General features: G+C 45.1%; 1 protein-coding gene across 12 annotated transcripts in view; it reads left to right on the top strand.

Moving 5' to 3' along the window:
- ptprma (protein tyrosine phosphatase receptor type Ma) overlaps nt 1–23,859 on the top strand; it is a 183,797-nt gene that overhangs the window by 84,235 nt on the left and 75,703 nt on the right. For all 12 annotated transcript variants that reach the window (XM_029116168.2, XM_020041831.3, XM_029116170.2 and 9 more), the window contains exons 8-10: nt 19,546–19,854; nt 20,980–21,089; nt 23,422–23,623. In XM_029116168.2, the coding sequence (XP_028972001.1) occupies nt 19,546–19,854; nt 20,980–21,089; nt 23,422–23,623 (621 nt within the window). The remainder of the gene's footprint in view (nt 1–19,545; nt 19,855–20,979; nt 21,090–23,421; nt 23,624–23,859) is intronic.

The following is a 23,859-nucleotide window of genomic DNA, read 5'->3' on the forward strand; positions in this document are numbered from 1 at the left end:
ATGTAATTATTGAATTCATATTATTATTAATTTAATCTTACTTTAGGTAATGAAATGGCCAAGTGGTGAATTATGGCATATTACTGAATACATTTGAGTCCAATTTTCATGTGTGATCCATTGGTTTTCAGCAGTCCATAGTCCGTTCCATTCACAAAGGAATGTGTTTAAAGCGATGTCTGAGTCTAGATATCTGTCTGTGATTGTCCCGATCTTCCAAACTGCCATGCCAAATACAAGTCATGATGAAGAATTTAAGGACAATGATTTTGATGAGTATGCTGCTGCTTTTGCGGTCATACAAGAATTCTGGATAGTGGCTTCTAGCTGAATTACCCTGTATTCAGATGTTCTTCATTATTCATGAAAGGGGTTGATCTCAACCTAATAAATCTGCTGGACCTGTTGGATAGCCTTCTAATAAGTATGTTTATCTAGGATGCTACTTTATTGAGGACATCATCAGTATTACATTATCAACCTTCTGTAGACACGGGATGAACCGTTTGTCTAAATTGCACTTTAAAGGGATAGTAACAGCATTGCTAAATCAAAACAACATGTCACACACTACATTTCACATGTCATTTCACATGTCCATATGCATGTGTTTGTCAGAGTCTGGTGTCACCTGCAATAGTCCCGTCACACACTGAGGGGACAAATAGGAAGAAGAAAGTCCCAAACACTCACCAGGCCTGCTGAGAGGAGAGCAGACACACTGTCAACATGTTAGACAAGTGGATGGATGAATGGATGGGGGGGGGGAGCAGAGGAAATAGAACGAGTGAACAAGAAGGAAAAGATGGGATAAGCTGTCTTTTCGTCATATTCGATTTTTCTCTGAGGGATTCAGTCCGGTTTCACACATTACCCCCCCCCCCCCCGTCCTCCCATTGCCATCGGTGAGGCAAAACAGATCGTCTCCTCTCCACAAATTCTCTCTTCTCCGCGTTCGCTGAACAGCTGCCAACGAAAGGGAAGGCGACCGAGCACGCCACAAGGTGTGTGGCACAACCCACATCATGCTCCACTGACCCCAATCACCACAGGCCTGACGACATGAGGGCTGTTGGGAGGCTCGTCCTGCCCTCCACCCCTGCCCAGCGCCTGGCCCGTCCTCCCCTTAAAAAATAGATACAACATTATAAAGCAACGCGTGACCAACCTTTAAAGTCATTTTCCAGCCAGTCAGATGAACACATCACGACGGGTTGTGTTTATTCCACATAACGTGGTGATACTTTTTTACGAGTTAGGCTGCGCGTCTTCAGTAGTAACAGCCATTTAAAACCGCCGTGGTCACGCGCAACATTCCGGGGGAATCAAACCTGCCCCTCTATGGAAATGAAATGCTTGTCAACTGATTTGTTGTGGCGACGGCCCTGGATCACCTGAGGGACCAGTCCAACGCTGACAGTTAGAACAACCAGTCTGACACAGGAAAAATTGCTGCTCACCGCACAACCCCATGGAAACACGCGCACACACACACAGGTCCCTTACTACCTCTGGCACTGCTCTGCTGCTCCCCATTTCATTTAATACCCATGTATGGAGCCTGAGATTACAGTGAGCTCGGGCTATTGGATCAGGCTCCGGAAAGTAGCTTCCCTTCATTGAGGAAGATGTATAGATTGCTTTCTGCCAATCTGAAGCCGTTCCCCGGCCCTGTTCATACGGGGAGACAAAAAAGCTCCACACAACACAGTGATACTCGCACCACAGGTGGCACATTGTATTTTCCTCGTCCCGAGTTTCATTTGCTGATCGTGCAGAAGGAATCATACACAAACACATGCCGGAACACACACACACACACACAACACCCATCTACCACCTTTTTATTTATTTTCTGCAAGATAAGGCCAAACCAAACAGATTGCTGTTGGAGCGAGCCTCCATCTGTTATTGGATTATAAAGCAATGTGACATCTCCACTACTGTACAAGCCAATCTCACATCCCAGTAATCCACCCACCGAAAGCATGGGCTGCCGCACCACTCATTGTCTCATTCCCAAAATGCCTCGCACGGCATGCCCGTTTTACGTCTTAGCCATTAGCACTTCCTCCTGCGGTCTATTACCGTCCGCGGCAGCCCAGTGTTGTTGAATCGTGGAGGGGGGTAGAGCCCAGTGCATGGACCCTGAAACCCGTAAGGCGACCGGCACTGTCTCACTGGGTCTGTGCTCCTCACAGACCGTTTCCAAATCAATCTGCAAGGTGTTAATGGCCTCCAAAGATTGCTTTCCTTATATCAAATGGAATCCGTGGCTAGTGTTTAACATGTGCTGTGACGGCCATCCGTGAGACCTCCATGGAGTGGTGTGGGGGTGGAAATATGACTCTTCCCACTGCGTCCAGTTGGCCCAAGGCTGTTGGGGGAAACGAAAATGTTTACCAGTTTCTCATTTAATGTGGCAAAAGGACAAACCAGGTTCTTCAACCACAATATTACCATGTTTTTTGTTAATGGAACAAAACCCCAAAAAAGGCCATATTGTTATGTTCACCATAGTAGTTCCCTGTACCTTCCTGCACACAATCAGGGTTTGGATTCTGAGCGGGGCCTCTGTCGTTTTCTGCTTGAAACATCATTTCTATGGTAATGCTTTCCTCGCTGTTTCTCTCTCCGCGTCTAATCTTATTGGCCTATTGAACAGGCAATGCAATTTCCTGCTCTTTCTCCCCTTGTCTCTCCCTCTTCTTCCCGTCCTCTCCGCTTACGCACGCTTGTAACAATGGCTGTTATATCCGGCATCCAAATCCTCTCCGTGAAAGCCGACAAACTCATCTTCTCAACTTTGGCCCGTGGCGCGTCACGCCATTATTAGTTTTGACAAAACAAGCCCTGGATAGCTCTAAACGTAGACGGCGTGGAAAAGGAGAGGGAAGCAAAGGAAACGGTAGCGATTGGTTTTCAATTGTGTCTTGGACTATAACGGCCACATGCACTTTAGGATACCTACAGGCGTCCCGCCACCCCTCTCCTTTCAGTTCCCAATACATCACTGTGGAGGGGTTGCCTCAGCGCTACCTCGCTATTCATAGGAACCACCCTGACCCTCTGCAGGGTGTTCTCCATCCGCCGCAGGTCATCGTTGGGATCGGGAGGCTGCGGTTCTGCCGGTTCCATCCGGTCGGCCTGGTTCATCGAGTTAGATCCAAATTGAATCAAGAGAGACACTCAGAGCTTGGGAGAAGGTTTTCTCATCTTCTCTTGACGTTTTCGTCTTTAATACAATGGCTGCCAGTGCAGTATATGCAGTGAACTCCGAAGGTATTTGCACAGTATCACATTTTCAGATATGAAATTATATGATGACTATGGGGTTAAAGTGCAGACTGTCAGCCATATTGGAGTCATCATTATGAAATTACAATAATTCTGAAATTACATTCTGAAATTGAGATGCTGAGCATTTTTCCTGGTGATGGTCTGCCATGTATACAGCCATGTTCAGTTTTGGGGCCTTTTTCACTTTCAGTCTTGTCATCAGCATGGTCACCTGCGTTCAAGTCAGGAGATGGACAAATCAGGAGATGATCAGACAAAATCCTTCCTGTTTTTGGCACTGAAACTCTCATTGGTAGTTACACTATGTCAGTGCAGGTACATTATCAGAACCCCACAGCGTGTGTCGGAGAGTAGAAGATGGAGACGTTTCCCTCTGAGAACATCTTGAAAAGCCAGTATGATTTTTCCCAATCCAAGGAATCATGCTTAAAAATATTACTTTTCTTTAATAACCACTTAAGCTCTAATTTGGCACACTAAATAGTATTAAAATATACTCCTGCTCCTAACGCATTTCAAATGGATAAATTGGAGCATATTCTGAGTGTACCAAAATGTTATTTCCAATCATACTTTTTAAGTATGCTGAAGTATGAAATAAGTGAGTCGAATTTAACACACTTAGGTATACCTATTATTATTTAAATATTACTTGAATATTATCTTAATGCTATTTACTGTATAATAGTTAAGTGGTTCCATAATAATGCCCTTTAAGTGTACCACTTCCTTTGCTTGGGTTCTCACACTGTCAACCAGGAAGTGATTCGTCATTACAATACACACATGCTGTATGACAACATATTCCCAGGCAAACAGACTCTCAGGAGACAGACCTACTACAAAGAAGGAGCTGAGACCAGGAAGCCCTCGTCCACTGTCCCCAATGGACGGAGCTAAGACGATCTGTGCCCCTTTGCTGGGACCCTGGCGTTGTTTTTGTTGTTGTTTGTTGTTATTGATTCAAAACCCCCAAGCCCCAATGAGGTTGCCATACCGAGTGGCAGTGACTTGGACTACTGCGACCCCTCAGGTGTGCAGGTAGTGCCATATTAACCGAAATCGACACCTTGAAAAAATAACCTTTTCAGAGAATCTATTGATCTGTGTTGGTTTACCAATAGGGAGCAGAAGGGAAGGGTAGGCTGGCGATGCGGAGCGCACTGCTGTCTCGTTTCCTTTTTCAGACAAAGTATGTCCGGCATGTTTTTCCCCAAGCCAAGAGGACAGACAGCTTTTTTTCATGTATTAAACATGAGGTGGTGGGGGGGGCAGTAAATAAACCCAACCTGTCTTTAATCGGTAAAGTAGGCCATTACCCCTGAGAATTACCCCTGAGCATCACCCCAACACACCACACACGCGTACGCTCGCTCATGCACCACAAACAGCCTAATCGCCTCAGGCAGCCCACTGCGAGAGTAGAGTGGGGTAATGGGTGTGGAGAATGCTTATCACTTCTCTCAAATGATGGTGTGCATATGCTTGTTTGTGCATCTGTGTTCAGACTCCTCTGCAGTTATTTCACACCGCTTATGGCACCCTAAAAGCTTTAACCACCTGGTTTGAAGAGTTGGAGTCCAAGTCCTGTTGCATTCTAATACAACGAGAAGGTCCGTTTCGACTCTGAAACATTGTGTCTAGGTGGACTGTTGTCTTGTTGGAGGTCTTGGTTGACAGTTGGTTAGCTGGAGGTCTGGATTTGATTGTTGGTTAGCTGGAGGTCTAGATTTGATTGTTGGTTAGCTGGAGGTCTAGATTTGACTGTTGGTTAGCTGGAGGTCTAGATTTGACTGTTGGTTAGCTGGAGGTCTAGTTTGACTGGTGTTTAGCTGGGGAGGTGTGCTTGTTTAGCTGGGGAGGTGGAGGTGGGCTTGTTTAGCTGGGGAAGTGGAGGTGGGCTTGTTTAGCTGGGGAGGTCTATGTTGCCTCCTGTTTACTTGGTTTATGTTGACTTTGTCGTTCAGTTGCTGCCCTTTGAAAGATTATAGATTAGTGCTTCACATGGTACTTCAAATGGATCCTCTCATGTTACCAGTATTTGTGTTAGAGTTCTTTCTTTTCGATCACTTCAGAGAAAAGGTGTCCATCAGAAGAAGCCTTTGTAAAACCCTTTTCCGAGAGACACTATTGAATGAGTGAACACAAATCAAATGTTTATTTTGTGTGTTGAATATAAAGGCGGATCTGGAAAGTGGATTTGTAAGCAGGCCAAAGCTTTTCAGCTGCTCTGATGTTTCTATGCCTTCACTGCATTTTGTCTTCATGCTCATCTTGTGTAATTGGATAAGCAAAGACTGGACTTCAAACGATGAAGCACGAAGGAGCGTGCTATCACAGATTACCTCTCAAATAAATTCCACATCTGTTGTTCTTACTATCGCTCTAACACTTTCCAATTGCTTTGGGGTCCGTTGAATACAGTGGGCTTGTTTGCTGTGTGTGCGTTTGTGCAAGAGAGAATATGAGCTTGGGCAAAGTTTTAAATATCTGTATTCTTGTGTACATGCGTCTGATTGCAATGCACAAGTGTGTGTGTGTGTGAATGTGCGTAAAAGTGAAGATTCCCCTGAGAGCACTCGAGAGCTGGGCCAAGGTCTTTAAGGAGCTCTCTGGCTCCCAGCTTCAGATAAGACCTCAGCTCAGAGCCTCCTATTCTTTTTGCAGAGCCCCCCCCCCCCCCCCCCCCCCCCCAGACACAGACAATTTAACCACCACATGTAACACCCATTAATCACTGGCCAGCAGGAAGACAACAGTGTGTGAGTGCGTGAATATTGTTGTTGTATTCATTGTTGTTGTACCCTGTAGATTACGGTCTGTGTGTCCCTGGCCACGCCATCCATTACATCCCAATCAGCACATTCAGAAAGCTGGCTTTATTCTTCTCTAGTGTTTTGGTAAGAATGACTTGGCCTCTTGGAGCATGTGTGTGCGTGCGTGCGTTGGTGTGTGTTGTCTCCGTATTTGGTACATAGTCCATTCATCTGGTTGCTGTATATGTTTCTGCCTAAGGCCATCGGTAAGAACTGTAAATATACATGCGCGCGCACACAGACACACACAGCTCTTGTAGTCCAGGGGTCTGACCTTTAGAGGAAACTTGGCCTCTTCCTGATAAAAAACTGATTTGAAAAATGGCCGTCTTGCTCCACCGAGCCATGGCAGGGCTGGAGGAGAGGGAGAGAGGTTGAGTGCAGCTGACACTTCTCCACCCAGACTGCCCTCCATCCACCCAGACTGCCCTCCATCCATCCACCCAGACTGCCCTCCATCCATCCACCCAGACTGCCCTCCATCCATCCACCCAGACTGCCCTCCATCCATCCACCCAGACTGCCCTCCATCCACCCATCCAGACTGCCCTCCATCCATCCATCCATCCAGACTGCCCTCCATCCAGACTGCCCTCCATCCATCCATCCATCCAGACTGCCCTCCATCCATCCATCCAGACTGCCCTCCATCCATCCATCCATCCAGCCCTCCATCCATCCATCCATCCAGCCCTCCATCCATCCATCCATCCAGACTGCCCTCCATCCATCCATCCAGACTGCCCTCCATCCATCCATCATCCATCCAGACTGCCCTCCATCCAGCCCTCCACTCTAAGTCTCTTCTTGGATGGCCAGTCTTTTATCACATCACCACAGACAGACAGGCAGGCAGGCAGGCAGACAGTGGCTGGGATGTGCTTTGCCTTTGAATGACTCTGATGAGCCAGGTTTTCCAACCACACCGATATTTCAGCTTTGATCCACTTTTCATGTACGACATTCGTTAGAGTTTTCTATTTCAGTGTAGGCACTTCCCTTTGACGTGTTGTTGACGCGTTGTTGACGTGTCTTGTAATGTATGGCGCCCCACATCACTGACAGGCTCCAGTAGGATGTTCTAGTCCCATGTAACAGGAGGAGGTGTTCAACAACATCATCTTCCACAGCTGGCTAATTGTAAACCTCCCCTCTCTGTGCTTCCAGCCAGCAGCGTTTTGAGGAGGCAGATGTGCCACTATGTCCGACTGTCTCCACGGATGAGGGAAGGATGAGGGTATACAGGAGCGCGCTTAGGGAGAGTAATTGAGTTTTGATTGTCGGTTGTCAAAAAGCTGTCATTATTGCCTGCTTCCTCCAGATCTGAAGCGGGGCTTTGATAAGGCTGAAAGCCGGGTGCCATTACCCAGATGGCTGTGTTGATACTGCTGATATCCTTCTCTCTCGTTCCCTCTAGCTCTCTCACTCTTTTTAAGGGCTTACAAAAAAAATGTGTGTGTCGGGGTGTGTGTGTGTGTCTGTGTGGGCGGAGATTCTCTGAAGTGAATGGGACAGTAATAAAGATGAGTGACAGCAGATCAAGCCAGAGATGCTCCCGAGACAGACGTGAAACACATTTTCAAGTGGAACAATGCTCCTTTGTTTCGTCGTCGTTTTCCCTGATTCTGAACTCGGCGTACGCGCTCACACACAGGACTGGTCTCAGTGCTGACGTTTGTTCCTCTGTATCACTTCCTGTGAAGAATCCGTGACATCTGTCCATCTCTCTTTTCCTTTGCCTGTGCCAGAGTTGTAGTTGCTGCAACACTTGAACGCACTCGGGAGCATCCGTGCATGCAAGACTGCACAGGGGTTTGACAGCGTGTCGCACACTCACCAGGTGTGAAAGAGAAGACAGATGTCAGTCGATCGCAACCTCCCAGAGTGCATATTCAGAACAGCCATGGAAAAACCCCTACTTAGAAACACACACACACACACACACACACACACACACTGTTCACTGGCCAGTGGTGACACAGTACAAGATGGACGTTTCTCCACTTGAATGGTTTTAAGTCTAACGATCTGCTGGTCGATACAACAATCAATGGTATGATTTTTTTTCGGCCGTTGGTTTGTGCCAAAAATCTGGAATGATCCTGAGAATTGAAGATGTAATTTGGAGTCGTCGTGCCATGTGAGCTGGCTGCCTCACTCCTGCTGACTGGAATAGCAGCATCTCTCGCTCACAAATGCTAACCCACAGTCACCCCGGTGTCAGAGTGGAAGCGTGCCTGCCACAGACAGACAATTTACTTGCCCTCCCAGAGCACTTAGGCCTGCAAGAGGCCTAGTAGAAACACCACGCTACATTAAAGGACACTACATGCGATGCTAGCTGTAGTACACCACGCTAGCTAAAGTGCACTATGCCAGAGATGGTTAGGGGAGATTTCAAACTGCACTGAAATCCTATTAACTCCCATTGTGGAGCCTTTAGCAGCATTGCATATATGTGTGTGTGTGTGCATGTGTGTTACATATATATTATATATTTTATATTATATATATATTATATATTTTATATTATATATATATTATATTTTATATTATATATATATATTATAGATTTTATATTAGTCAATGCGTTAGGCAAAAAAATCTATAAATATAATGTAAATATGATCTTTTTCTAAGCATATAACCTATATTTCACTATTTCACTATATTCATATTTTACGGCAAAGGGAGATGTACAACATGGCAGGCTACCTTTTAACCTGTCTATTAAGCTGGCTTTCTTTAATATCAGATGTCTTGCCAACAAATCTTTCTTGGTAAATGACATTATAATATCCTACAACCTAGATTTTATATTTCTCACTGAAACGTGGCTAAACGTACCCCCAATATTTTGTTTTTAACCATTTACAGACCTCCATGATATTCTGCTAATTGTATTGATGATTTTGCTGAACTGCTACTAATAGTACAGACAATAATACCAAAGACCTTTTTGCACTACTTGACACTTTTGATCTCACTCAACATGTGAAAGAGCGTACACACACACTCAAGGCCACATTCTAGATCTGGTTATCTCTAAAGGTCTCGATATTTCCTCTGTCATGGTTAAAGACTTGGCCCTGTCTTATCATTTCTGTGTCTTTTTTGATTCACTCATCACCCCGAATGTTCCAGTAAACTTTGTTTCTGTTAAGAAAAAGTACATTAATGAGAGTACCAATGCTCAGTTTATGGAAGCCATAGCTATCTCTCCAACTGACTCAGCACTTATTGTTGATGTACTCCTGGATCATTTTAATGCCAAATATGAAATGTCATGGATCGTCTTGCACTGGTAAAGGTAAAGAAAACTATGAGCAAACAGAAAACACCATGGAGAACCAGCATGATGATAAGCGTCCTGAAAAGAGAATGTAGGAAAGCGGAACTTAAGTGAAGGAAAACTAAACTTCAAATTCAGTATGACATCTATAAACAAAGCCTTGGTAGCTTCAACAATGAGTTACGCAGGGTCAGACAGCAACATTTATCAGGAATGATCAACAAGAATATCAACAATACCCGCACTCTATTTGTCATGGTTGACAAGCTTACAAACCCAATAAAGCAGATAGCATCAGAACTCATGTCCACTGTGAAATGTAATGAATTTGCGTGTTTCTTTAGTGAAAAAATAATAAGTATTAGATGGACCATCAGAACTAGTACCATCACCACGACCACCAAGACATAACTTGGTTATTATGTCGCATTTTAATACAAATGATCAAAAAACAGTTTGACATCTTAAAGCTTCCATTTGCTGTCACGACACACTGCCATCAGACTTTTCTAAAACAATGTTTAACTCTATAACAGTGGACCTACAGCAAATAGTTAATAGCTCTCTGAAATCAGGCATTTTCCCAACGTCTCTAGAAACAGCTGCCATTAAGCCCCTATTAAAAAAGACAACACTGGATGAATCTATAGTGAACAACTATAGACCTGTATCAAATCTCCCTTTTATAGCCAAGATCATTGAGAGGGTTGTCTTCAATCAACACAGCAATTTTGTGACCTCAAGTGGTCTCCTAGACAAATTTCAGTCCTCACCACAGTACTGAAACGGCCCTGCTTAATGTTTTAAATGATATACGCCTGAATACTGATTATGATAAAATAACATTTCTGGTTCTATTAGATCTCAGTGCAGCATTTGACACTGTAAATCATAGAACACTTCTAGATAGGTTGGAAAATTGGGTAGGACTCTCCGGGACAGTCCTTGATTGGTTCAGATCTTATCTAGATGGCCGGAGTTACTTTGTCACCATTGGTAATCATGAGTCTGATAGGGTGGCTATGACATGCGGAGTTCCACAGGGATCAGTTCTCGGACCGCTTCTGTTCAATCACTATATGCTTACCTCTAGGCCAAATTCTACAGAACAACAACATTAACTACCACAGCTATGCCGGTGATACTCAAATATATATGGCTCTCGAACCGTATGACAACAGCTCAATAGACTCTCTGTGTCACTGTATAGAGCGCACACATACCTGGATGAACCAAAATTGTCTACAATGAGATTATTGTGTATGGCAACAAAAATAAAAGAACAAGTATTAGTAAAGAGATGGATTCTCGGGTCCTTAAAACAGGGATCAAGTGCGTAATCTTGGTGTTCTGATAGACTCAGACCTCACATTCAACCGTCATATCAAAGCGGTCACCAAAACACCATTCTATCATCAAAAAAATATAGCCAGAATCTAAGGCTTTGTCTCCCAAAAAGACCAAGAGAAGCTCATCCATGCTTTTATCTCTAGTAGGGTTGACTACTGTGATGGCCTCTTAACTCGACTCCTGAAAAAGACTGTAAAACAGCTGCAGCTCATTCAGAATACTGCTGCTAGAATGTTAACCTGGACCAAGAGAACAGAGCACATCACTCCGGTTCTTAATCTTTGCATTGGCTTCCAGTCAGTTACAGAATAGATTTCAAAGTGGTGCATTTTGCTTATAAATCTCTGAATGGTGAGAACCCAAATACATTTCTGATATGTTTATGAAGAATATAAACCGAGCAGTGCTCTTCGATCCATGGACACAGGTCAGCTAGTAAAGCACAAACTAAACATGGAGAAGCTGCGTTTAGCACTTGGAATAAACTACCAGATGATCTTAGACATGCCCCAATAGAATTCGTTTTTAAATCCAGGTTAAAAACACTTCTATTTTCACGTGCCTATGACTGAGCACATAAACTTAACCACACTGTTTAGCCTTATAGTGAAAATGTCTCCCGTTTCACACTTGGTACATGTTTGTTTGAACCGCTGAATTGTTTTTGCAGGCTGCAACTCAATTTGTTCATTTCTTTAATGTTGCTAAAACATGTCACTCTGTCCTTTCTGTTAGAGCATTGTTAGGGATGGATCCTTTGCTGCAAAATGACATTCCTCTTGTCAAGTTTTCATCTCATGTTGTTTACTAGCTGGCTAGCTCAGTAATGTTAGTGACTTCTGCTGGTGTTGTTTGAGTGGTCACTGCTTTGGCTGCATGCTCACTACAAATAGGAATGTGTCAAAAGCTAGACCATGGAAGGGAGAGTGGAAGTATTTTATTAATGCGTATACAGTTTGTTTTCAAATTTCCCACATATATAAGGAAGTTGAAATATACTTTTATTGTGCATTTCCGAGGAATGTTGATTCTGTCCCGTCCTGTTCCGAACTTGGCTATTAGTTCACTCCACAGGTGTCTTGTTCCTGGGCTGACCACTACTTTACCCCTCGTTATACATGCAGTAGACTATGCTAGCTAAAGTACACTACACCATGCTAAGCTACACCATCATTTTGTGCTACAGTAAATGCATGGTGGTGATTCTCTGGCTTACACACAGTGTATAGTCGTTGTCGCTTTTCAAAAATGTGGAATTATTGTGACAAGCCTTGGAGTAAATTGTTTTTTACTCATACGAAGGGTTAGCAATGCGACCTGTTAGCATTAGCATGGAGCAATGATGTGCTAATAATTGGGAAGCACTATTTAAATGTCATGCGTCAAGTCGTAGCGGGGGAAGAGAAAGGTAAAAACAAGCTGTTAATAGAACTATGACATCTAAATGTCAAATTAAAATCATTTGATTATACTTGTTGGAGTGGGATGTAATGCCAGAAACCCTATCCCCGCTGACCCTGAAAGGAATGAATATCAATTCTCTGCCATCATCATTGCTCAGTCTACATAGCACCCAAGCTGATTCTCAAAATGGAACTCAGAGGCTAATTCCCATAGCAACCGACGTGACCGGATCGGCTCCCTCCCCCACCACACACACACACACACACACACACATTGGTGACTTGTCACAGTCCATCTTGAGCCCCTCACCAAGCCATTACCCGGCATGTGTCCTCCCCTCCCAGTTTGACAGGCAAGGGGAATGCAAATGGCCGCCCTAGTCTCCTCCCTTTCCCCTTTCCTCTATCGCTGGGATTTATGACAGGCTTGCCATTCAGAGAGGGCCCTACCTGTAGGCTTAAGGCCGGGGTAATAGGCCTCATCCATCTTCTCTTCCAAAAGAGCAACCTTGGCCCCTCACACGCCGCTTTGTATGATTCTCTGGCAAAGGTGTGTCCGTGGGACTGCCACGCTCTGGCTCTCCAAGCCATTTGGCTGTTATGTAAGGAGGAGAGTGCAGATTGGTTCTCCAGTGATTGAAGAGGATGTTTAGTATCCATTAATGTTAAGGGCCCCTATGTCATCTGGGAAAGGGATGGACGGTTGTTGAATATTAGCCGTACCATTCACACACCAAAACATTGGCAGGTAAATGCCCTTTAAATTATATTCTCCCACTTGGAAAGATGTATTGAGAGCATGGGTATAGGTACGTGTTTCACCGTTACTGGCAATCAGTTTACACCCATTTGTATCTCACCTTTTCTTGTTCCAAATGTCACAACGCCTGCTCAGCAGGTTCAGGAGAGCTGAAGATCAAGACATGTCCTCCGATGCATTGTTTCTTAACAGGAAGCCTTCTCTGACACACATTCAGCGTGCATAATCCCTGGCCGACAACTGCGGTTGAGCTCGTTGGTGCCCAACCTGCCACAAGGAGTCATTAAAAAGTTAGGACGAAGGGTTCTGCTGGTTCCCTGGGCACTATCAGTGTGCCGTGACCAGGATTCAAACAACTGGCCACAGTGATGTGGCAAGAGTGCGTAGCAGTGACTTGGTTCAGTGAACCTCTCAGGGAGCCTGAAAATGCATTACCACTCCCTGACTGAACACCGATACGTGCACACATACACTTGCATGTCTGATTAGAAACCTTAGTGTGTGCCAGATAATAAGTGTGCACAAAACTTTGACAATATCCACAGAATGGTTTGTGCTTCAACCTCCCCAAACACACACACACACACATGCACAGCCCTCTGTTTACATCCTGTCTCACTGGAATGCTTTGGTATGTGTGTGATGCAGCATTTGAGTGTTGTAGGCAGGCTTGTCGCCAGCAGTCTCTATTACCAGAGAGGGAGACTGCTCAGTCCCCACAGACATAAAGCAGTTTACCCACCCACCCTCTCGTGTGCTCTCTCTCTCTCTCTCTCTCTCTCGCTCTCTCTCTCTCTCTCTCTCTCTCTCTCTGTGTGTGTCTCTTTCTCTCTCTCTCACTGCCCCTTCAAAGTCATCTTTATATCTCTGTTCTTTCATTTTCTTTTCTTTCTCTTCCATTACAATTTGCTTCCTCCTGAGAAAAACAGATCCCCCTCTCCCCCCTCCAGTGTGGCTGGTGTGAGTTTCCAGAGTAGCAAACGCATGTCACTTCCCGAAGATGCTGGCTAATTTGATTTCTATACCCAGCTAGCCATCAGTTCCCTGCACTAGTGCCCCAGCAACTGTTTGCACACCAAGCCCAGCCTCAGTAGCTTTCCCTTCAAATAGAAGGTATGGGGGAGGGACAATTAGGAAATTATGTAGTGAGAGAAAGGAGGAGGATGAGGAGTGGAGAATAGGAGGGCTGCAATAGAAACAAGTCAATACTGAACAAATGACACTTTGCCACAATGTGAAGTAGTGAGTGTACATCTTGTATAACAGTGTACATTTTCTGTCCCCTCAAAAAACACAACACACAGCCATTAATGTCTAAACCACTGGCAACAAAAGTGAGTACACCCCTAAGTGAAAATGTCCAAATTGGGCCCAAAGTGTCAATATTTTGTGTGGCTACCATTATTTTCCAGCACTGCCTTAACCCTCTTGGGCATGGAGTTCACCAAAGCTTCACAGGTTGCCGCTGGTGTCCTCTTCCACTCCTCCATGATGACATTTATTCCTCACTTTAAAGTCTGATACTAAACCAGACTGTTTTCACCACCATAATGTTGATACACTGAACCAGATCATTCTCACCACCATAATGTTGATACACTGAACCAGATCATTCTCACCACCATAATGTTGATACACTGAACCAGATCATTCTCACCACCATAATGTTGATATACTGAACCAGATCATTCTCACCACCATAATGTTGATACACTGAACCAGATCATTCTCACCACCATAATGTTGATACACTGAACCAGATCGTTCTCACCACCATTATCTTGATACACTGAACCAGATCGTTCTCACCACCATAATGTTGATACACTGAACCAGATCATTCTCACCAACATTATCTTGATACTCTGAACCAGATCATTCTCACCACCATAATGTTGATACACTGAACCAGATCATTCTCACCACCATAATGTTGATACACTGAACCAGATCATTCTCACCACCATAATGTTGATATACTGAACCAGATCATTCTCACCACCATTATCTTGATACACTGAACCAGATCGTTCTCACCACCATAATGTTGATACACTGAACCAGATCATTCTCACCACCATTATCTTGATACACTGAACCAGATCGTTCTCACCACCATAATGTTGGTACACTAAACCAGATAATTCTCACCACCATAATGTAGATACACTGAACCAGATCATTCTCGTCAGTCTAGTAAAGTGTTTATTTTGGCAGAATTGGTCAAGTTTTACTATCCGTGTATTGAACATCTGTTGTTGTTAGCCAATGTACACACAGTGGAAGTAGCCTGAACTTTCCTAAGTTTATTGTAAAAAGGTCAACAGTTAATATGACAGGATAGTATGACAATCAGTTTTGGCCTTAGCATTTTTGCCAAATATGTAAATTATGTTTATTTAGGATGCCATCAGCTTTCAGCCTCGTTCAACTACAGTATGCCTGTTCTCCAGCTGACTGATGAATTAGCAAAGTAAGACTAAAAAAGCCAGCAAAGTTAACCTCTGTTGTATGTGTGTGCTCGCGCATGTGTGTGTGCCTGCGTGTATAGGCATGTGCTGCTATATTGGATTGGTCAGTGTCATGTCTTAATTTAACTGTGTGTGTGTCTGTGTGTGTGTCTCAGCACATTTCCGTGCATGTGTGTGATGTTGATCTCAGTCTCTGCAGCCCCTGTCTCCTTTGATTGGTGGCCATGAAGAAGTTTGGTCTCTTTATCTGTCTCTCCCTGCCATCAGGCCACAGGCTCTTTGTTTACTCACTAACAAAAGCCCTGCTTTATACTGTCCCTTTGCTTTATCAGCACCTCTCCACAACCCTACACCTGATAGAGGGTGGAGCACACACACACACACACACACACACACACACACACACTGCTTCCAGCAACAGATTACCTGCATAAATAAACCGTGATTTGTCTGGTGGGAGTTGTTTTTTTTCTGCAACGCAGGGTTAATCAATAGGATTGTTAAGTCTTTTGACTGTCTCACCATCAATTACATGGCAGCAGTAGGGTGGAGCAGTGGAGGGGTGCAAAATCAATGTGTTAAAAATGAATCGCAGGTATCTGGCCAGATGGATGGATAGGTGCTTTGTGCAAAGGAAAGACCTTGTGAAGTTTGAAGGGCAACTGGCTCCTGGGGGAAGAGGGACACTCTGAAGAAAGATGATATCAGGGGAGGAAGGAGGGATTGGAGGAGGTTAAATGAAAAGGAAGGAGGGATAGAAGAAAAGGTGGAGTGCAGTGGAGAGGCAAGAGTGATGGAGGTAGAGGAGAAGGAGAGGGAGAGGAGGAGGAGGGGAAGACTGATGGAAGGGAATTGGAATAGGAGAGGGGAGGAGGAAGGGGAGGGATGATGAAGAAGAGGGAGTCAGGGTGTGGGAGAGAAGGTGGAGCGAGGGGGAATCAGAGAGGAGAGGGAGGAAGATGAATTAGAAGATTCACTTACTATTTTACTAGTTATTTGCTGCCTCTGTTAGGCACTTTTTTTGTTTTGTGAATTGATGACAACATGACATGCAAAACGTGCTCAACTCAGTTGTACGTGATGTTTATTTCTTCATTTGTAGAACTGTAGTGTCCGGTTCCCTGGGAGTCGCGTCCGGTTCCCTGGGAGTCGCGTCCGGTTCCCTGGGAGTCGCGTCCGGTTCCCTGGGAGTCGCGTCCGGGTCCCTGGGAGTCGCGTCCGGGTCCCTGGGAGTCGCGTCCGGGTCCCTGGGAGTCGCGTCCGGGTCCCTGGGAGTCGTTCGGGTAACAGTGTTGGTCAGGACATTGAGTGCACTGCAGATCCCAATGACTGGGGATGAATTCCCAGGGATCTGGAGGGCTGGTGTTATTGAGTTATGTCTTGAAGGGGGAGTACAAGACCTTGTGGTCTGATTTTCTCTCCAGGGCTCTCTCTCCGGCTAAGTGTCTCCTATTGTATACAGCCATGAACATCCATCTTATTGGGATTCCTGGAAGAGAGAAACATAGCTTCCTGATAGGTTTGACTATTATTCTGATCAGGTTTTATCCAGGCAACAACGCTGATACAGTTATGTAATTCATTTTTATGTAATGAACCTATGCCCCCCCCCCCCCCCCACTGCCCCAACCCCTCCCCGTGTACAAACAAAAAAAAATTGGGGGTGGGGGGGGGCACTCTCCCGCCTTTCAATGGGACATATGCAACTCTAAGTGCCTCAATTACGCTTTCAAGTATTCAAACTGACGCTTTTCTGTGTGCAATCAGGGCACAAAAGAAACACTTCAAAGTGGCAGCACGGGCCCATTTCCCCTGTGATTGTCCTTCCTCTGGCTGGTGGTGGGATGTGTCTCATCGGCAGGTACTCAACCTGCAGCTCATGAAGGGTGAAGACGACAACTTCGAAGACTCCTCGAACGTACTATCCAGCTGAGCTCCTTGTCTGTCAGGCCAGTTATTACAGTCTACAATGGTCACTGTGTGACACACAATGGGGTCCGGATTGCACAGTTGCACGCACACAATGGGAAAGTGCACTACAGATGTAGAAACTGTGTTTTAGTGAACCCATCTTTGACCCTGGCTTTTTAGAGCCGGGTGGGGTCAGGCAAGTGAGTGCCGTATTGGTGAGGAGACGATTTCTATACAGATGGTATGGTAAATTGCTTTATCATAGCATATGGTCTTATGATATTCAAAACAGACTGTGAATAGACCTGAATAGACATACAATAATGTGCCTTTAAGATTGAACAGAGATAACCGCGGAAATCCACCAGCGTACAGTTGTTACTTCATTAGTCGCATGGTATTTAGGGCATCCAAGTGTAACATGTTACCTTATAACGGACTGTACAGGCACTCTTGTCCTCACAGAGACACCATGTAGCATTTCTGATGAAGCTGTACGCGCTTTCTGCTCGTGGTGTTCTTCGTGGAATGGCTGTATGGGTGGCAAGCCGTGGTCCCATTTCTCCTCATAGCTGCTTACAGTACGTCAGTACGGCACTCTGATCCCGTGTTTACGGTAACTGGAGAAGTTGTTTGCGGTCTTGTTTCTGTCTTCTTTGAAATCCAACACTGATCCTTTCTACGTATGCAGTTTTGTTTGGTAGAAACAGCATGAGATATCCAGCCAAATGTGGGATTACCGCACAGCGTAACTCAGGCCTTGGCAAATATTTGCTGGGTAAAGGCTGTGCAACAACAGACAATTTGAGATTAACAGATGAGTCTGTCATAGCGGAAAAAGGTCAAACTCTGATTGGATGTTAGGCTTACTGTAAAAGTGCGCAGAGAAGGTCTGTTCATTTAGATATCCTTTTTTTCTTTGTCTACTTATCTCTGTGATAAATGTAGTTGGCTGCATTGCTGGCTTCAGCTAGAGTAGGGAGTCGATGACTTTGCAGAGACCATTCTGGACCTGCGTAATGTTCTGATTTTGGTGATTAATGCCATAAATCTAAAGGGTGCAAGTGACTGGCTTGTCAGAATCAGATTTCTGCCTGTAAAATTCCTTCCCTGACAGCTTAATTACAAGACTGCTGATTAAGAGGTGCTTCCAGCGGCCGTTGTTTTAATCTCAGCTCTCTAATGCTCTGAATATAACTATACTGTCAATTATGAAATACTCTATACTTACATTCCATAGATATTCATATGAAGCCTGGTTGAAATCGAATATCCATGAACTGAATGCATTTTAAAGATGTCCTCTCAATGTCAGCGATAAGAGCTAGGGACAGGAAGTGGAAGATGGTGCACCGCATTCCTTGTCAGTCAGTGGCGCCACCCGAAACTCCCAGGTTTTATATCTAACCAAATCCTTGTCGCGGCGCTTGTGAACACGGAGAGCAGTAGAAAATTGCAGTTGAATGGCTTTTGCCTTCTCATTGTCCGCTTCCATCTTCAATTCGAGCGAGGACTCCTCATCAGAGTCTACCGGGGCTCACCAAATTGCCTATCTTGTGTCTCCTGTGGTCCGAGAACAGCATGGTCCATGTAGCTCGAACTGAAGTGTTAGTGTGCCAAATTCAACTGCCAATTGATCCCGGGTTGGAAATGTGTCCTGTTACCGTGTTCTGAGTGTCCACCACCGCCAAGCACCCCCACCCACCCCCAGGAGGATGATGCTCAGAGAGGGCCGCCGTCGTGGCTGTCTTATCAGTCCTGATGGGTAGAGAGCTGGGTGGGGGGGCTGTCAGGGCAGAACGTGGGTCAGTCCTTGCCCCATTACTGTACACAATATATATACACAATACAATATCTTTAACACAGAACATTTTCCAGTGTTGATCTTTCAGTGTTAGCTATCTATTGTTGATTCAGGCGTTAAACTCTTGAGTGTTGTAATTAACAGTCCATTGGTGAAACAGAATCCCAGTGTGAGGGTTAATAACCAATGTGGATTGTGAGAACTGGTTTGGAAACTAATCAAGGGATTTTTTTCTGAAGTGGTCATTTTAAACTGATGAAATTTTTACACTTTGAAAGTGTTGATGTTGGCACTGAGTGTTATCTCCAGCAGTGCCCCCCCCCCCCCCCCCCCATTTATTTATACCTTGTCTATGTGTGATCCAGGCTGTGGTAATTAATGTCAATGTAATCTTTATGATCGACTAACCCATGTCCTCTGACCCCCCCCTCTCAACAGACCCAATGCACGGCCCCCGGCGACTGGAGGTGGTGGACATCAAGTCCAAGCAGATCACAGTGCGCTGGGAGCCCTTCGGATACAACGTCACCCGCTGCCACAGCTACAACCTGACCGTTCAGTACCGCTACCGGGTCGGCAGCAAGGAAGAGGCCCGCGAGGAGGTGTGCTACGACACGTTGAGCGTGGCCCCGCAGCACACCATCCGGAACCTGTCGCCCTTCACCAACGTCAGCGTCAAGCTGGTGCTCAGGAACCCAGAGGGCGTCAAGGAGAGCACCGACGTGGATGTGCTGACGGATGAGGACGGTGGGTGGTCCTCCCTAGCATACTGCCAGGAAGTGACGCGTCTGGAATCTAGATGGAGACTAGAGGAGAATGATTTTGGGGGACGTTTATTTATTTATTTGGGGGTCTATTCAGGAGTTGGGTTATATTTTTCTTGGGAAATGAGAGTTTCAGTTCCTTTAATTAGTTTTCCCCGAATTTATTGTATACAAAAATATAACCGTGTCCTGCCAGCAGTTTTCAACACTTTACCTTTTGACTGTTCAAGGTCACCATGGGGCCTGGGAGAGAGCACAAAGCATGAGTAGACTGCTTTCTGTAAAGGTTTTCAGTTTTTTTTGAAAGCACTTAAATCACCCTATTTTAATACACTCCTATTTCAACTTCTGGGTTGTTTTCTTTGTTTCTTCAAAGAGAACCCACGCTCAAGGCCATTTGTAAATTGCAATATCATTCCGTTCTTCAATAGCTGGCCATGTGGAGGTCAGTCAAATGAATATCAACCGTTCAGAGGATCTGTAATGGATTTATCTGCATGATAAAAATTTGAACTTTTCAAAACATGGGTATGTTTTGGATACATTTATGTTGCAATGCTTTTCAAAAAACAAAAAAGAAACCAAAAAAACCTTTGACCCTCTTATAAGTAAGGGAAAGGAATGGTTTCCTTATTATTGTAATAACTTTTTTTGCCAGCAAGTAAACACATTTTTTAGCCATCCTTGAACCTACATCTATTTTGGTTTGGTTCTGATACAATAGACTGCACAACCCGAGAACCCAATGACTCCAGAAAACCTCAGGCCACCCTTTAAAGCTTGTGAAAGAACCCACACTACGCTGTGCCCTCACCAGGGGCTTAAAGCCAAATTCCATCAAATGTGTGTCAGTAAGGTACAGACAACAACAGAATGTACTTTCAGTGCCTCTTTGGGGCAATTGATCGACACCTTCTCAGCCATTAGACCTCAGTTCATTCTTCTTGCCATACTTTGCGGTCTGAAGCGAGTTTGTGGCCAACCAACCGTGGAACCTTTGTGAATCACGACGCCGATTCACGACGGTTTTAGGATGTTGAAGCGGCTCGATATTGAAAACGGTCGATATTTAATTTGCTCTGAATTTATTTCCCTTTCTCCTCCTTAGTGCCGGGTTCTGTGCCGCTTCAGTCCATCCAGGGAAGCACGTATGAGGAGAAGATCGCCTTACGGTGGCGGGAGCCTGTCCAGACCTACGGCATCATTAAGCAGTATGAGGTAAGACCATTTGGGGAAACTGCTGAGTCCATCCGCCCACCCTGGCCCGGCTCTCACGCTCTTCAACACACATCTATCTAGTTTCTGGCAGGAGCCGGGCGGCTCCCATCTTTCATTCACTCCGGGCCCTTAATTATCTAATAAATCCAACCTAATAACCCCAAGGCTTGCGGGCATTGAGGCTTGTTAACACAATCTATTATCCATTGGAAACCCTGGCCCTGCGCGCCCAATGCCAGCCCACTGTGGAGATCATCATGCAGCTCACACAGAATTAAAAAACACTGTGATGGAAGTTCAGATACAACTTGTTGCCTGGTTTGATCAGACCCTTTGTGTCAAGTCTTTTTTGAGGGGAGGCATTTTCCAAGGTTAGTCAGAGTGCTATGTTAGTGTGCCATGTTAGACAACAGAACATGGTTTGTGTGAAAAGTGTAACCGTTAGTGGAACGTTTTGCATTCAGATTGTTTTATTTTGAGCCAATCAAGGAATTGTATGTTGATCGCAGCATGAGGCATATACATAGTGAAGCTTGCTGATCCTCATTTGTTAGACATCATTTAGCATTTAGATAAAGGATTGCAAGCCTCAAAATACCCCTCAAACCACAGTGGCATAAAGACGGAAATATCTCTCAATCCAAATGTTGAAGCAACCATGTAACAACATTAATCGCAAAAGAACCATTGCAACCTGTAACTCAAACATAGCTGTGTAGGGGTTTGTTTTGTTGTAGTTCAGGGGTTCACAAATGGGTTTGCTTTGTAATACACCAGTTAAGGTGTCTTGATTCACAACCTAAGGGTTTAGCAGGGAAAAACATGCACAGACAAAATGCTAAGTAAAATCCCATAGTAATGTCTCTCTTCGCAGCATTTACCTTGCCTTTGACATCACAGTTTTACTATGGAGGCTTTTCAGTGCATTAAAATGAGCCATTGTACCAGAATCACATTTGTGATAAAATTACTCAATTAAGCTGTCAGATATGCACATAATAAAATTATATTCCCCAACTGAGCTGCAAATGTGATCCAGTTGAAAGAATGGATGAATCAAACGTAACTTTTTTCTGCCTCATTAGACGCTGACAGAGTCAACCCTATTATTATTGTCATTCGCTGACATTTAGCTTGTCTACTTTGGACTTGTGTTTTTGACTCTGAGCCATGCACCTGTCACTCATTGTCCTTTATATTCAGGGTCGGAACATGTTCATTGTGCTTTTTCCTCCTCTCCGTATGGCTGGTGGCACAAACACACTTTAGTCTTTCTGCTGATTCCTCGACGGCGAGGACAACCCGGGACATTCTCCAAACGTGTCTCTGTTTGGTCCGGACTGGCCTAGGTGAAGGTGTCGTCATCGGTATCCCCTTGCTGCCCCCCCCCCCCAAAAAAAAACAACCATGACCACCGTCACCATGGCAACAGATCCTCCCACACACAGAGAGACGCGTGCACACCGCCAGAACGTCTGGTGTGTGATAATACGCAGGGACTCTACCCTGCCTGGCCAGCCTTTTGAAATGATCCCTCCCTCCCTCTTGATAAAGACTAATGGCCTTGCTGAGCCCTGAGCACCAGCATTTCACACCCGGTGGATACAAATGACAGCAATGGCACTCCAACCCTCCCTTTTGTGCTCCTTAATTGGGGAATCAGAACAGAATAATAATGGAGGCTTTCCATTAGGAGAGACCGAATGATTTATTTAAATGAAGCGTTTCAAGACCGACGGGGAGAGAGTGAGAGAGAGAGAGCGAGTTGATATAGTTATGGGAGGGAGGGGGACGGGTTTACAAGCGATTCGCTGCTCTGCTGCTCTCACTTTTCAGAAAGAAATATCTTGAGGCCTCCAATCTCCTGCTCTCAGCATTTCCCTAAACCCTCGCCCGTTCAATCCATCCCAGAGAGGAGTGCCGTGTTATCTGTCCCCACAAATACCTTCCGTTTCCAACAGTGTGCTGTATTCTGCAGGTGAGAGACAATGACAGGCTTGAGTGATGATGCTTCTATGAAAAGTTCAGGCCCTGTTTTGCTGTCATAGGATAGGGCCCCGGGTGCCACTCCTACTGATGTACACCCAGGGCCGGCTCAAAGCATAAGCGACATAAACGGTCTCTTAGGGCCCCTGACTGCTAGGGGGCCTCCAACTGCTAGGGAGCCCTCAGTTGATAGGGGAGAGGGCTGGCACTGTGTACACCATTAGATACACATATACCAGAACTAAACAGTAGCTGTCAGCAAAGCTAGCATGGCGCTTTGTTTTGAAACTTTCCTATTAGCCTGTAACCTCCAGCCCGGTAATCTAGGTTGTGTGCCTATCCTCAGATCTCTTACAAGGCCCTCAGCTCCTTTGACACGGAGTTTGACCTTACGAACCAGAGTGGGAAGGTGTTCAAGTTCAGCAACGAGACGTCCCATGTGTTTGTGGGCCTCTACCCAGGCTCCACCTACTCCTTCACCATCCGCGCCAGCACCGTTAAGGGCTTTGGACCCCCGGTCATCACCCAGTTCACCACCAAGATCTCAGGTGAGCAGGACCAACAACCAGGACCAACATACCAGTAATCTTGGACAATCTGTATTGTAGTGACCAGAATGCTCCCCAGCAAAATGGCTGGTGTGGTACTGGTTGTCTGTGTCCGTTTATGTGCACTTGCCATTATCTTTCCCACTCTGTCTCACTCTGTTTCTGTCTGTCTCACTGTCTCGCTCTGTTTTTCCTTCTGTCTCACTCTGTCTTTCCGTCTGGCGAGCTCGGTCTTT

Source organism: Esox lucius, chromosome 21, assembly GCF_011004845.1.
Source record: "Esox lucius isolate fEsoLuc1 chromosome 21, fEsoLuc1.pri, whole genome shotgun sequence".
Classification (NCBI taxonomy): Eukaryota; Metazoa; Chordata; class Actinopteri; order Esociformes; family Esocidae; genus Esox; species Esox lucius.